General features: G+C 46.6%; 1 protein-coding gene across 1 annotated transcript in view; it reads left to right on the forward strand.

Annotated features, from left to right (window-relative positions):
• Nucleotides 1-206: 206 nt before the first annotated feature.
• Nucleotides 207-16,295, forward strand: part of LOC100222702 (trifunctional purine biosynthetic protein adenosine-3-like) — a 33,567-nt gene continuing 17,478 nt past the window's right edge. Inside the window, exons 1-12 of the mRNA XM_072936127.1 lie at nt 207-351; nt 1,766-1,861; nt 2,200-2,374; nt 3,780-3,891; nt 4,340-4,399; nt 5,185-5,310; nt 7,999-8,086; nt 8,792-8,877; nt 9,294-9,462; nt 13,805-14,036; nt 14,146-14,240; nt 14,933-15,042. Of these exons, the coding sequence (XP_072792228.1) occupies nt 207-351; nt 1,766-1,861; nt 2,200-2,374; nt 3,780-3,891; nt 4,340-4,399; nt 5,185-5,310; nt 7,999-8,086; nt 8,792-8,877; nt 9,294-9,462; nt 13,805-14,036; nt 14,146-14,240; nt 14,933-15,042 (1,494 nt within the window). The remainder of the gene's footprint in view (nt 352-1,765; nt 1,862-2,199; nt 2,375-3,779; nt 3,892-4,339; nt 4,400-5,184; nt 5,311-7,998; nt 8,087-8,791; nt 8,878-9,293; nt 9,463-13,804; nt 14,037-14,145; nt 14,241-14,932; nt 15,043-16,295) is intronic.

The following is a 16,295-nucleotide window of genomic DNA, read 5'->3' on the forward strand; positions in this document are numbered from 1 at the left end:
TTCTGTGATTCTGGGATTCTGGGATTCTGGGATTCTGTGACTCTGTGTCCATCCAGTGGCACTGCTGGCACAGCCACCGTGTCCCGTGGCTACGAGCACCTTTGTGCCACAAACGGGGTTAAAATCACCTGAAACCTGCAGCAGTGGGTGGGATGTCTGTGTCTGGGCTCTCTGGTGAGCCACTGGTGCTGCTTTCCCGCAGGGCCATGGCTGAGCGGGTGCTGGTGATCGGCAGCGGGGGCAGGGAGCACGCCCTGGCCTGGAAGTTGGCCCAGTCCCCACACGTCAAACACGTCTTTGTGGCTCCAGGAAACGCAGGCACAGCTGACAACGGGAAAATCTCCAATTCAGGTAAAAAGAAGGGGGTGAAATCCCAGTGCAAGCAATCGGCACTGCAGCAGCTGGGACAAACCAGCTGTGTCGGAGTCCAGCACATCCCTCTGGCTGCCCTGGCTGCTCCAGACCCTGGCACGGGGCTTGCAGACCCTGGCAAGAAGTCAAAAATACTTGTGGCTTCAATTTTAGCCCATGGAAAAGGTTGCCAAGTTTATATGAGGAATTATAAGCCACAAGGGTTTGAGCAGTGTGATATTTGGATTAACACAGGGTGGAAAAGTAGAAATTTGGGGTTTTTAGAATGTAATTCAGGGGGTCGAGATGGAGGAATTTGGGCATGTCCTGACCTTCTTCTCCTTCTTCTTGCCCTCAATGTCTTGGTGTGATGGTGGCACTTCTCTATTGGTTTAAGGTAGAGACTCACTGTCCAACATAAATGATCAGTATTGGCACAATATTGTAAATATAGTACAGTAATTTTGAATATATAATGTAACCTCCGCCTGAGGCGAGAGGCAGATGGCCATGGCTTCCTTTCTAGACAGACCTCAGCAGGTCAGAGAAAGAATGGTACAGATAAGGAAAAATAACCTTGAGAACTCAACCCTACACATTTCAGACTCCTCCTTTGGCCACATGAGCTGGGAAACGAGGACTTTGACACTCCTGGGGTCCCAACAGGCTGACCCCGAGACAGCTGGGCAGGTACCAGTTGCTGTCTTTTACTGGTGCCACAGATGATTGAGGGCACAGATTCCTCCTTCATTTTGTGCTTTGTTTCTGAATTTCAGAGCTGCCTCCTAGAACACCCTGCCCTGTTTGTTTTTAGCCTTGCTGCCTAAGCTAGCGAGGCTACTGCATTTCTACACCTCATCTCTTCCATGTTTGAATTCTGTGACCAATTCCAGTGAAACTCAACCCAGAAGCTCAAAGCTCTTAAATCTGAACAGAAACACCTCTGTGTCTGCCCAGGCTGCTCAGCAAAATTTAGCTGCACTATCCAATGCTTTAAGTGAATCTTTACTCAGCTGTTGAAATTGAGTTTCTTTCCCAATCTAAAGTTTTATTTTTCAAATTAAAAAAAATGTTATTGTTAAAATTGTTATTGTTATGATAAGCAGGTTTTTTTTGTGGTTGAATTGTTATTGTTGTGATAAGCAGCTTTTAAAAATATATCTTCATTACACATGGCAAGTAAAAGAGATTTAATCAGTTAGCAGGTATGTATTAAAAACAGTAAATTGTGCAAATTGGAGCTGTTCCCAGGTCCTTTTGGACTCTGCTATTATTACATTGGTTTTCTACTTTGCCCTTAGTGGGCTGCTTCATTATTTTAATCATACTCTTAGGAGGATGGAAAAAAAACATTCTCATCTCCTGTCCCTTATTTAGGCTTTACAGCCATCAGTTAATTATTTTTCCTTTCCAGCTGTATTAGTGAGCAATCACACTATTGTTACCCAGTTCTGCAAAGATCACAACATTGGACTTGTGGTAGTCGGCCCAGAAGCTCTTTTGGCAGCTGGTAAGTTAATAAAATAATTCAATAAACCTAATTTGACAGAAAAAAATAAATAAATTGTATGATAATATCATAATATAATAAATGAACATAACATAATAATATCAAAGAATATAATTAGGTTGAATTCTGCTTTAAAATGGGGGGGTAACCATGGGAGTGCTCAATAAAGCACAGAGCTAAAGAGCCCTAAAACCACAGGCTGAGAAGGGTCAGTGGATATTCAGAACCTCATTTGGAGGGTGAATGAATTACCTGAGACAAAGGGAGGAGTACCACAGGGATGAAGGGAATCTCTCCCAAAGAGCCCCCTTGGTGCTTGTGCTGTTCCTGTGGCTCAGGGATCGTGGATGACCTGAGGGCAGCAGGAGTTCGGTGCTTTGGGCCCTGGGCCAGGGCAGCCCAGCTGGCCTCGGACAGCAGATCCAGCAAAGCCTTCCTGGAGCGCCACGGGATCGCCACGGCGCGCTGGAGAGCCTTCAGCACCCCCCAGGAGGCCTGCAGGTTCATCACCAGGTACCTGCTCCTCTGCACCTCACCTGAGCTTCACACGGGGCTGGGGAGCTCCTGGGCTCTTGCCCTTCTGGTTAGGAACTAACCAGAACAAATTCCTAACCCAAAGAGCTGGTTTGTGGCCTGCAGGCAGAAGAAAACTTGTATGGGACTGGGCACAATGTGAGACACAGGTTTTCATCCTGGAGAAGGCTCCAGGGAGAGCTCAGAGCCCTGCCAGGGCCTGAAGGGGCTCCAGGAGAGCTGCAGAGGGACTGGGGACAGGGATGGAGGGACAGGAGCCAGGGAATGGCTCCCAGTGCCAGAGGGCAGGGCTGGGTGGGAGATTGGGAACTGGGAATTGTTCCCTGGCAGGGTGGGCAGGGCTGGGATGGAATTCCCAGATTCCCCTGGATCCCTGGCAGTGCCCAAGGCCAGGCTGGACACTGGGGTTGGAGCAGCCTGGGACAGTGGGAGGGGTCCCTGCCATGGCAGGGGTAGCACTGGGTGGGATTTGGGGTCTCTCCAATCCAACCCTTTTGTGATTTCACAATTCTGTGAGCTGCAGCAGGTTGATTTTTCTGTTCTGAATTCCCGGCTCTTCTTTTCCATCTGCTCCTTCAGGATACTCAATAAGTCATTTATAGACAAAAAATTGTAATAATGAAAATATTTCAACGAATCTTTCAGTTAGTTAAGGGCTAAGAATCATTTCTACCCAGACAGATCCCAGCAAAACACTCTCTGAGGATGATTTGGAAGGTTTTGGTCAGCTATCCATAACTAAAGGAGAACAGTCCCATTTCCTTGCCTGTAGGTTGTGTTCCCAGACTCCCTGTCCTTGCTGCCAAGTGCTCCATGTGGGATAAACTCATGGAACCTGTGGGGGTTTTTTTTAATAAAAACCTTTTTTATAAAGGTTGGGAATAAAACCGACTTTTTCACTGGTTTTGCTCTGTAAGAACACCCAGTTTATGTTGCTGCCACACAGAGACAAGGCCGACACCTTCTCTGTCAGCAAGTGCAGGGCTCCAAAGGGAAAACTGTCCCAGGTGTGCACAGCGAGATGGGGAGAAGGGGTGGGAGCCTGGCTGGTATAAACTGGGTTGAGGTTTAACCTAACAGAAATCACAGTGTGGAAAGGAGAGTGAAGTGTTCTTTCAGGAAAAAGGAAATTTAGCCCTTCAAAAAATGTTTTATTTGGCTGTTCACAAGCCAGAGGGTGAGTGGGTAAAGTTAAAATCCATTCATTTCCAGGGTGACGCTTTGTTCTTTTTTAACTTCTGGATTCAGTTTGTGTTTCAGAGTAAGTGGGGAAACTCTGGAGGTACAGTGGGAGTGTGGGGGGCATCCAGGAGCAGAGTGGTGCCTTCCCTGGATTCCCTGGATGCAGCAGGGATGTCTGACCCCCACTCTGCTTCCCTTAAAGCACAGATTTCCCTGCACGGGTGGTGCGGGCGCGGGGGCCAGCGGCCAGGAAAGAAGTGACCATTGCAGCCAGCAAGGAGGAGGCCTGCAGAGCTGTCCAGGAGATTATGCAGGTGGAAAAATCCTTAATTAATCCCTGCCAGTCCAAATCTTGGTGCTCTGTACTCTGGGAGTTTGTAATTCCTGCTACAGGGGGCAAGAATTTTTGGGAGAAATTGTTCATTCCACTCAAGAGTTTCCCTGGGTCTCAGATTCCACCCGTGTCCCCCAGGCAGAGCTGGGAGATTTTGTGACTGAACTTCTGTTCCAGCCTCAGGTGCCACTTCTCTGCCCCTTCAAATTGTAATTTTTCCTTGTCTCCCAAGCCTGATAAGGAATATTTCAGTGTTGCCTCCTTATGTCCAAATGAAATTCCGTTGGCTTTCCCCACTGGCCTCCAAGCAAGCTGGCACTTCTCATACACATTGGTTTTTTTGTTAAAAGAAAATGAAGAGAGGATTTAGGCAGTGGATTCATATCTGCTCACTGGGGATTTCTTTTGTTTTGTTGTGTCTTTTACAGGACAGAATGTTTGGAGAGATGGTTGTTATTGAAGAACTGCTTCAAGGGGAAGAACTTTCTGTAGGTATTGATGGTGTGATGTTGTGCTTGTATACTTTGGCTTTATTGCTGGGCTTCTGTATAAAAACACAAGTTTATTGTTTAAATTTTTGTTTGTTTGTTTTATTTGCACCTTGAGAAATGTATCCCCCTGTGTCATGCTAACCAATGCATGTTGTCAGTAGATTTTTCTTCTACATTAATAATGACATTACAGTGGTTATTTTAGGGGGGAAAATGTGGGGGTTTTTCCCCTAAAGTAACCCAAAACATGTTTTTATGGAATCTGCCTTGGTAATTCTTGTTACATCTGTAACTTTGTGCTAATATTTAATGCCTCTTTTAGGCTACTCACATGCCAGAGGACAGGCTTATTTCCATGTGACTCAAAATCTGATTTATGAAAAGGGGATTGTAATGAGAGCCACCATTTACTCTTGCTAATTTAAACGTGAGAAAGAAACAATTAATCCTTCAGGTCAATGGGCTTGTAGCAGAATAAATGGATCCTATTGGATCTAAATGGATTCTGAGAAATTCTTTACTCAGAGCATAAAGGGCAGAGGGTGCCCAGAGCAGCTGTGGCTGCCACTGGATCCCTGGCAGTGCCCAAGGCCAGGCTGGACACTGGGGCTGGAGCAGCCTGGGGCAGTGGGAGGTGCCCCTGCCATGGCAGGGGTGGCACTGGGTGGGATTTAATATCCTTTGCAGTCTGGGCTTCTGCAATTTCTACGTTTTCCAGCAGAACTGAGCCTCACCCTGTGCCCAGGGTGTTGTCACCGCTGTGTCTGTGTCTCTCCCCTCAGTGCTCCTGCTTCACTGATGGTGTCACCGTGGCTTCCATGCCCCCAGCTCAGCCCCACAAGCGGCTGCTGGATGGGGAGCAGGGCCCCACCACGGCAGGGATGGGAGCTTTGTGCCCCGTGCCCCAGGTACAGCCCCTGCTGCTGCCCCATCCCTGCAGCTCCTGCCCCATCCCTGCTGCTGCCCCATCCCTGCTGCTGCTGCCCCATCCCTGCAGCTCCTGCCCCATCCCTGCAGCTCCTGCCCCATCCCTGCAGCTCCTGCCCCTTCCTTCAGCTGCTGCTGCCCCATCCCTGCTGCTGCTGCCCCATCCCTGCTCCTGCTGCTGCCCCATCCCTGCAGCTGCTGCCCCATCCCTGCAGCTGCTGCCCCATCCCTGCAGCTGCTGCCCCATCCCTGCAGCTGCTGCCCCATCCCTGCAGCTGCTGCCCCATCCCTGCAGCTGCTGCCCCATCCCTGCAGCTGCTGCCCCATCCCTGCAGCTCCTGCCCCTTCCTTCAGCTGCTGCCCCATCCCTGCAGCTGCTGCCCCATCCCTGCTGCTCCTGCCCCATCCCTGCAGCTGCTGCCCCATCCCTGCTGCTCCTGCCCCATCCCTGCTGCTCCTGCCCCATCCCTGCTGCTGCTGCCCCATCCCTGCAGCTGCTGCCCCATCCCTGCAGCTGCTACCCCATCCCTGCAGCTGCTGCCCCATCCCTGCAGCTGCTCCTGCCCCATCCCTGCAGCTGCTGCCCCATCCCTGCTGCTCCTGCCCCATCCCTGCAGCTCCTGCCCCATCCCTGCTGCTGCTCCTGCCCCATCCCTGCAGCTGCTGCCCCATCCCTGCTGCTGCTCCTGCCCCATCCCTGCAGCTCCTGCCCCATCCCTGCTGCTGCCCCATCCCTGCTGCAGCTGCCCCATCCCTGCAGCTGCTGCCCCATCCCTGCTGCTGCTGCCCCATCCCTGCAGCTGCTGCCCCATCCCTGCTGCTGCTGCCCCATCCCTGCAGCTCCTGCCCCATCCCTGCTGCAGCTGCCCCATCCCTGCAGCTCCTGCCCCATCCCTGCTGCTCCTGCCCCATCCCTGCAGCTGCTGCCCCATCCCTGCTGCTGCCCCATCCCTGCAGCTGCTGCCCCATCCCTACTGCTGCCTGTGAAAAACCCCAGTCACTTATCTGAAAAGTTAAAAAGTTTAATGGTAATGAAATAGTGATAAAAATAGTCAGAAAAATTAGCGCAGTAAGAATTCGGACAATCAGAGTTAGGACAATAAAAAGCAAAGGGTTCCAGACATTGGGATGATTTCCTCTTGAAAGCATGGCTCACTAACAAAGGAATAACCCTTAAAAGCAGCAGCCTGTTGCACATTCATATATCCATACATGATGCATATATTCTTTTCAAACAAAGGGTGCTCTGTGCTTATCGTCAACTTCTTCCCCTTAACCCTGGTGGCTCCTTAAAGACAGAGAGGAGGTGGAAGGATGTTTCTTTTCCCATAAGAAGGTATTAACTCCTAGTTGTCTTGTTGCTGTTATCTCTGTGCAAAGAATTTCTTGATTATCTCATCCCTTTCTTGAGTTAGTTAAAAAAATCTCACATTGCAGAGTTTCTATTTTAACATTATGTTATAACCTAAAACTATATCTACCACAATGCTTAAAAAGGATTAATACAGTACTACAAAATAACTTTTCAACATATCACATATAGTATTCAATTTAATCTTTGCAAAGAGCCAATCATTTAATCTGCATTTTTCACACTGTCCCAGCCCCTGCTCAGCACAGCCCCTGGCCCTTCTGGAGTGCTCACCCCTTAATAGTCATTCTTTGGGGTTTCATCCTCTGGAGTAGCCTCTCTTTTACCTCATCACGTCAGGAATCCCTGCAGAATTCCCTGTGTGCCTGGGACCTTTGTGTCCTGAACATAACCTGGGGGTCCTTGTTGGTTCTTCAACTCCAAATGAGCTGCTCCACCACATTTCCAGTGTGTGCTTCTCCAAGGACAGAAACACTCTGACTGTGTCCAAGCTGAGTTCCAGTCCCAGACCTCCTTCAGAACCACCCCAACCCCTGGGGAGGCAGAGCAGTGAGATCCTGTGGGAGCCCAGCACATCCCTCTGGCTGCTCCAGACCCTGGCAGGGGCTCAGAGACCCTGGCACAAAGTCAAAACCACCTGTGGCTTCGATTTTAGCCCGTGGAAAAAGCTGCCAACTCTGTATGAGGAGTTACAAACCACAGGGGTTTGAGTAGTGTGATATTTGAACTAACACAAGGTGGAAAAGTAGAAATTTAGGCTTTTTAGAATGTAATTCAGGGGGTACAAGAAGGAGGGATTTGGGCGTGTCCTGACCTTCTTCTCCTTCTTCTTGCCCTCCATGTCTTGCTGTGATGGTGACACTTTTCTATTGGTTTAAGGTAGAGACTCACTGTCCAACATAAATGATAGATATTGGCACAGTATTGTAAATATAGTACACATAATTTTGAATATATAATGTAAATTCTGCCTGAGGCAGCAGGCAGAATGCCATGGCCTCCTTGCCAGGCAAAGCTCAGCAGGTCAGAGAAAGGATATTATAGATAAGGAAAAATAAACAACCATGAGAAGCTGATCCTACACATTCAGACTTCTTTGGCTGCACGGGCTGGGAAATGAGGACATCTACACTCTTGGGGTCATCCTGACACCCCAGACCCTGAGAAAATTCCACCCTTCAGGCAGCAGCAGCAGCCCAAGGGAGGGAGCAGAGCTTGGGGTGGGACAACAGCAAACACCTCAGGCACCTCCTGAGAAGATGCCAGCCCTGCCTCATGGCTTTCCTCTGGTTGTCAGGTTCCAGAAGCTCTCCTGGAGCAAATCAGGAGTGCAATCCTCCAGCACGTCGTGGACAGCTTGAGACAAGAAGGAGCAGCCTATGTAGGTGAGTGAGCACCTGAAAACCAAGGTAAGCCCCTATCCAGGCTACTTCCATGGTCAGAGGCTGCTTCTCAATTCCAGATGGTATTTGATTTAAAAAAACAACCTAGCAGCAGCTCATTTTTCATGCAGTGTTAAGCCCCACAGCTCTTTGGGAGAGTACTTTGGCCTCATTTCCTTAAAACACCACGATTTTATTAAATATTTTTAAATAAAATAGATTTATTTGCAGTTCAGGGCAGAACATATACTTCAGTCCTGCAGTACTGCTCACTCCTACATACTACAATGTCCATTTTCTCCAGATCTTTATACAGAGGCTGTTTTGGAAAAGGCAGGTGGTGCTCACAGGTGTCACTTAATGCCAAGGGCTGCTGTTGGCACTGAAGAGATCTCAGACCTCTAAAGAGTTGGGTTCCCACCCCACATCTTCAGCTTCTGCTTTTTGGGGCCTTTTTTACAATGCCTGAGTAAGAACAGAGTTGGGTGCACGATGTCAGAGAACTTTGGGGTTTTAAATGTGGTGCCCTGCTCCTCTGGTGGCTGCTTGTCACCTTTATGGATATTTGGGAATTATTATGGCTTGCAGAACTCTTGCCCCTAACGCCTTCTGATTTGCAGAATGCTCCAAAATGCTCTGTTTATTTTAAAGGAGTTCTTGAAAGAAAGAAAGAAATGTTTAAGTTCTTTTGCTTGGCTTTGTGTCCAGGTGTGCTGCAAACAGGTTTGATGCTGACCAAAGAGGGGGTGAAGGTTTTAAACTTTAAATGCCAGTTTGGGGATCCCCAGTGTCAGGTGAGTGGAACACACTGGAAAATTAAAGATGCTACATTCTTTTACCTCTTACTGTTGTAGTTTATTTCTAGGGAAAGATCTGGATGTGAACATCTGAGGTAACTTAACATTTTGTCAGCTCCTGTGAGCTTTTTTATTAGTTTAAAAAATCTCTTCCTCAGATTTTGTTTTTCTGGCTAGAATCAGAATGGGAGGGCCTAAATTAATGTTCCTTCTACAGAAGCCCACACCTTATGTTTCTAAATTTATGACTGGTGCCAAAAGATGCTGCAAATTAAATTAAAACCCAGAATTTCCAACTCTACTGGCTTGGCACATACAGATTGTATTCCATCAACTGAATTTTCCCTAAGGTGAATTTCAACAAGCAAGCAAAATAAAAATTAACTTACATCACTCTGAAAACTTTTCTACAGGTAATTCTCCCTCTGCTTAAAAATGATTTTTATGAAGTGATTCAAGCAACAATTGATGGCAGACTCTGCAGCTGCATGCCAGCCTGGCTGGAGAACAGAACTGCTGTGTGTGTGGTCATGGCCAGCCCAGGATACCCAGGAGACTCTGACAAAGGCAGGGAGGTCACAGGTAACTCTGGGAGCTTGTTAATTATTTAATTACTCACAGGGCTCCAGAGTCTGGGCAAGGTGGGCATTGGGATATTCTGTATTTATGCAGGTATTCAATATTAACTTAGATATTAGAGATAGGTATTCAATATTCACGTAGATATTAGAATAGATATTTTATATAGATCTATTAGCTATATATATTCAATATTAATTTGGATATTAGATATTAAATATTCATCTAGATATTAGATATATGTATTCAATATTTATATGAATATTTGATATAGATATTAAATATTCATCTAGATATTTGATATAAATGTTCAGTATTTGCATAGGTATCCAATATCTATGCATATGTTAGATACAGATACTCAATATTCATATGGATGTTTGATATTGATATTCAATCTTCATACAGCTATTAGAAATATATATTCAATATCCATATAGATATTCAACATAGATATTCAGGATTCTTGCAGGTATGCAATATCCATTTAGATATCAATATCCATTTGGATATTGAATAAAGAAATTCAGGATTCATGCAGGTAATCAATATTCTTTTAGATGTCAATACCATTTGGATATTGAATAAAGAAATTCAGGATTCATGCAGGTATTCAATATTAATTTAGATATTGGATATAAATATTCAGGATTCATACAGGTATGCAATATTCACTTATATATCAATATCCATTTGGATGCTGGATATTGATATTCAGGATTCATACAGATATTCAATATTCATTTAGATGTTAATACCATTTGGATATTGGATATAGATATTCAGGATTCATGCAGGTACTCAATGTCCATTTGATATTGGATATAGATATTCAGGGTTCATGCAGGTACTCAATATCCATTTGATATTGGATATAGATATTCAGGAGTCATGCAGGTATTCAATATTCATTTGGATATTGGATATAGATATTCAGGAGTACTGCAGGTATTCAATATTCATTTGGATATTGGATATAGATATTCAGGATTCTTGCAGGTATGAAATATTCTTTTAGATCTCAATATCATTTGGATATTGGATACAGATATTCAGGGTTCATGCAGGTACTCAATATCCATTTGATATTGGATATAGATATTCAGGAGTCATGCAGGTATTCAATATTCATTTGGATATTGGATATAGATATTCAGGAGTCCTGCAGGTATTCAATATTCATTTGGATATTGGATATAGATATTCAGGAGTCATGCAGGTATTCAATATTCATTTGGATATTGGATATAGATGTTCAGAATTCATACAGGTATGCACTATTCATTTAGATATCAATATCCATTTGATATTGGATATAGAAATTCAGGATTCATGCAGGTACTCAATGTCCATTTGGATGTTGGATATACATATTCAGGATTCATGCAGGTATGCAATATCCATCTCCTCTGTTCAGTACTCCTGGTTCAGGATCTCCTGAGATGTTTGCAGTGTTTACAAACAGAGGGAACTGTTGCAGAACCATTTCCAGCCTGCTCAGCTCCTGCCCTGCCAGTCCCACCCTCTCCTGGTGTCAGCCCAGCCCAGCACCTCAGCTCCTGGCCAGGGCTCCTGAATTTTGGCAGCAATTTTTGGCATTTTCTCTCTGGGAACCCTCCATGAACCAGGGACAAGGCCGTGCTCTGGTGCCTTGTCCCTCGCAGGGTTTCTGACCCCCTGCTTGTTAATCACAAAAAAGACATGAAATTAATGGAATTCAATCCATTCTTTTATTATTCCTTTATTTGTTATAATCTCTTAGTATTTATTTTATACATTATAATGATATAGTTATAATTATTCTTATGTATTTAATTGTTATATTATTATTCTATTATTATCTTCCACTTTGGAGTTTCATGGGGTTAATTAGTTTTATTATGTATTTAATTGTTATATTATTATTCTATTATTATCTTCCACTTCAGAGTTTTATGGGGTTTATTAGTTTTATTCTCTTTTTCACAATGAATCACATATTTTTGGATGATGCTTCCAGGGTGGGATTGTTGGGGTGTCCTGTGCAGGGCCAGGGGTGGGACTGGGTGATCCCTGTGTGTGCTTCTAGCTCAGGCTATTCTGTGATTCTCTCCTTTTAATGTCTTGGCAAACTTTCTATTCTGAAGTATTCCTAAAAACAGGATGCAAAGGGATTGGATTGCAGCAGGGCCAGGGGGGGAGAATCCCCTGAGCCTGTAGCAAGGAGGAAACTGTGCTTGGCTCTCATTTCCCCAGGTGATGGCAGCAGTTCCTCCTCTTCCCTTCTCTTCCCTCAAAATAGGAATGTAAAAAAACCCCAAACCTTGAACAGTTTTGCTTCCCTGTGTGCGAGCAGCCACCTGTGAGTGTTTGTGGAGCACCAGTTCCAGGGAATTGTGTGGAGGGGGCAGGATGGAATAGTGGGGGAGAGCAGAGGTAAAATCAGCACTGAAGGTGGAATGTCAGGGAGAGGGGAGAATCCAGGCAGGAAAAAGCTGTGGATTGTGATTTCCTGCAGGAAAACCCTGCACAAATCCCCCACAGCTCCCACAGAGAGCACAGCTGTCCCGGCACAGGGCAGGGATATGTCCTGTGGTGGCTCCTGCATCCCATATTTCTGTCCCTGTGGGATTTCTTTCTTTACTTTCGGGGTGTCCCAGATGTGGACATGTAGGGGAGAGCCCAGAGGAGGCTCCAGGATGAGCAGAGGATGGAGCAGCTCTGCTGGGAGGAAAGGCTGGCACAGCTGGGATTGTTCCCCTGCACAGGAGAAGCTTTGGGCTGAGCTCAGGGTGGCCTTGCAGGGCCTGGAGGAGCCCCAGGAAACCTGGAAAGAGACAATTTCCAGGGCATGGAGGGACAGGGCACAGGGAATGGCTTTAAGCTGAAGGAAGGCAGGGCTGGATGGGAGATTGGGAATTGGGAATTGTTCCCTGGCAGGGTGGGCAGGGCTGGGATGGAATTCCCAGATTCCCCTGGATCCCTGGCAGTGCCCAAGGCCAGGCTGGACACTGGGGCTGGAGCAGCCTGGGACAGTGGGAGGTGTCCCTGCCATGGCAGGGGTGGCACTGGGTGGGCTGTGAGGTTCTTCCCAGTCCAAACCAGTCTGGAATTCCTTGATGCTTTAGTGGATGGCTCAGAAGGGGATTCCTGGGGCCCGTGCAGTGGGATGCCTTTCACTGATGATGCTGTTTCTCGGAAAAAAGCAAAGGTGAAAATTTCTGTTGTTCCTTCACTGAATACAAGACTTCAGTTTTCAGTGTTTGGCCCACAGAAGGTAATGGATCTGGGGAAAGGTTTGGAAAACGCATCCTGGAAGGAGCAGCTGAGGGAGCTGGGAGGGCTCAGCTTGAGAAAAGGAGGCTCAGGAGGGACCTCACTGCTCTGCACAATCCCTGCCAGGAGGGGCAGTGAGGGGGTCAGGCTCTGCTGCCGTGTCCCAGGGGAAAGGAGGAGAGGAAATGGCCTCAAATAGCACCAGGGGAGGCTCAGGTTGGAGATTGGAAAAGAGAATTTCCCTTCAGGAGGTGTGAGGATGAGCTGCCCAGGGAGGTTTGGAGTCACTTGTCTGTGGGAGTGCTCAGGAGCAGTCTGGATGTGGCCCTTGGGGACAGGGTTTGGGTGATGCTGGTGGGGCTGGGGTGCAATTGGATGACCATGAAGGGCTCTTCTCACCTTAATTCTGAGATTGTGGGAGCCCAGGGCTTCCCTCTGGCTGCCCTGGCAGGTCTGGGACCCTGGTAGGGGTCAGGAGCCCCCCTGGACAGAGCCCCCACAGACACTGGCTGTGATCTCTGCCCATGGAAAAGAGTTTTCAATCTTACAGGATGAATTACAAGCTTTGAGTGTTTGATAAAAGTAATAATTAAGAGTGGCACGGGTGCAAAAGTAAAATTTTAGGATTCTAGATGAGGGGTTCAAAGGGGACAAGATGGAGGAATTGGGTGTGTCTTGTCCTTTTTCTCCTTCTTCATGCCCTCCATGTTTCACTGTGGTGTTGGCATTTTTCTGTTGGTTCAGGCTGGGGACACACTGTCCAACGTAGGTGACAGATATTGGCACGTTATTGTAAATCCAGCACAGGTAGTTTGTGGTATTTAATGTTTGTACCATCCCACTGAGGGCAGAGCCCCACACGCTGCCCTGCAGGACAGAGCTGCGGCAGGGCAGCAGAACATGTTAGAGATAAACAGAATAAACAACCTTGAAACCAGCACAGAACAATTATGGCTTCTGCTTTGGCAGCGGGGCTGACAGACAGAGACTTTCTACAATCCTGGAATCATCAATAGCTCAGATTCCAACATGAGATTGTCAGCAGAGAATGCAATCCAGAACCCTCAGAGGATCCCCTTTGTTCTTGCAGGGCTGCTGCAAGCCGAGGAGCTGGGGCTGCAGGTGTTCCACGGGGGCACAGCGCTGAAGGACGGCAGGGTGGTGACAAGTGGTGGCAGAGTCCTGTCCATCACTGCTATCAGGCAGGACCTGATGGAAGCTCTGGGAGAAGCCAACAGAGGCGTGGCCACCATCCACTTCCAAGGGGCCACTTTCAGGAGGGACATCGGGCACCGGGGCCTGCGGCTGCTCCGCCAGCCCCTGTACGTGAGTGCAGCCCAGATGTTCCTCCCTGCCCTCACATCTGGGCCACCTCTGCTGGGCGCTGCAGAAGGGTCCTGCTGCTGCCAGCTCGTCCTTGCCTCCCCACAGGGCCCTGGTGTACAAGGACAGACACGTGGGAGCTGGAAGCAGGGAGGTTTTCAGTCGTCTGCCACAAACATCTGCTGTGAGAGGCTCCAGGGCAGGTAGGACTGGGAAGAATGTGGGAATTCCCTCAGTATATTGTTTTTTTAATCCTTATGGGTTGGGAAATGCACTCGTGGCATTGAAACTGAGCTTGGGAAATTGGGCTGGCATCAGCACAAAGAAAGAAATTAATTTTTTTCTTGCCACTCCTCTCATGATTAATTAACAAATTGATTGTGCTTCTTAGAAGTGCAGAATGGAGAGGAATATAATGGAAATAAGTGAATAAATAAAATAATAGTAATTAATACCCTGAATAAATAAAATAATAGTAATTAAAACCCTGGGGAAAAGGAGGCTCTGCACAGCCCCTGCCAGGAGGGGACAGCCGGGGGGTCGGGCTCTGCTCCAGGGAACAGGGACAGGAGGAGAGGGAACGGCCTCAGGCTGGGCCAGGGCAGGCTCAGCTGGGACAGCAGCAGCAATTTCCCCATGGAAAGGGGGCTCAGGCCCTGGCAGGGGCTGCCCAGGGAGCTTTGGAGTGCCCATCCCTGCAGGTGTCCCCTGGAGGTGGCACTGAGTGCTCTGGGCTGGGGACAAGGTGGGCATGGGCACAGCTGGGACTCCCTGGGCTGGGAGGGCTTTTCCAGCCCCAGGGATCTGGGGATAATTTGCAGTTCTTTTCTTGGAGAGAGTTTTGGGTGTTTTTATCTCCCATAAATGCAGTCCATGCCGTGTTTGTACTTAGCAGGGGGGTGCTCAGAAGGAGGAGGCTTTGCTGCTTTCTTTGACCTGAAGGCATCTGGTTATGATGATCCCATCCTGGTGTCCCAGACCAAGGGCCTTGGCCCCAAACTGCAGGTTTGTAACTGGCAGCTCCTCTGCAGCAAAGCTGATGTCACCTGCTGTTGATTTTTATGATTTTTTAAATTATTATTATTGATTTCTAAAATCATATTTATGTCTGGGAATAGAGGACTTCTTCTCTCTTTGGGGGTATAGGGTCTTATCATTTTCCCCTCTTTCTCTTTTTAAGCTTCTTCCAGATTACAACTGCTTTATTATCTGTTAACTTTGGTATGGAGGCTTTTGTTTGATATCAGTTTGAACACTTTCATCTCTCTATACTTTCATGTGTTACAGGGAAAAAGAGTTTTTCCCTATAGTTTTACAAGAGTTTTTCTTAAGCCTTAAGACATTTCCTCATCCTCCCTATTTGGTATTTGACTTTTTCTTTACTGACTTTGATGTCTTTATGTTGTTCCTTTACATGTTTGTATCTTGGACTGAGATGTTTATTAGTTTTTTATTTATGTTACAGTCTTACAACTTGTGAGTTTTACAATGCAAGGTAAAAAATGGGGTTATATCTCGCTTTCTATAAGGTTTTTTTAAGGATAAACTGCCTAATTAAGAAATTACACTTAAATTATTTTTGCTTTTAACTTTGTGTCTAACTAGTGACTCATAATGTGGATTTTTTATCTAATTACACAATACTGCTTAAACCTATGAAGAAGGTGAAGAAGAAGAAGGTAAAGAAGAAGCAGTAGCTTCTGCTTAAAAACTTTTATCTTGTTTTATATCTATTACTATATAGTAAAACTTTAGACTGTAGGTTTTTTACCATGTGATATTACACGATTCTATTTAAACTATGCACCCATCATTTCAGTTTTATCATTTAATTTTGGAAGTTTCTCCACAGTTTCAGGTCAAATGCAGTATTCTCTTGGGGGCCAGTGTTTGCTAGCACGGAAAGTCTGAAATTCTCAGCCCAGGGTTCCAACAACCTGCCAGGGCTGTTGCAGTGCTCCAGTCCCACCACCTGCACCCTGCTGAGTTCTACAAACACTCCTGAGCCCACCACAGTGGCACCTGCACTTTGTAAATGGTGATTTCTGCAAGGCTTCATTGAGAATGTGGATATTTTGTGGTGAAATGATAACAGCCCAAAATTTAGCTGCAAACCTGAGGCACTAAAGCCCAGAATTTCTGCTCTAAATTAGAGGCTCCATTGGCTTCGAGGAGGATCTGTGTGGAGGAGCACAGGGTGTTGTTGAAATGGGAACTGGCAGGCTCAGCCTAATAAATTGTGTGTGGAGAGGGAGAAC

This window comes from Taeniopygia guttata, chromosome 1, assembly GCF_048771995.1.
Source record: "Taeniopygia guttata chromosome 1, bTaeGut7.mat, whole genome shotgun sequence".
NCBI classification, from domain to species: domain Eukaryota; kingdom Metazoa; phylum Chordata; class Aves; order Passeriformes; family Estrildidae; genus Taeniopygia; species Taeniopygia guttata.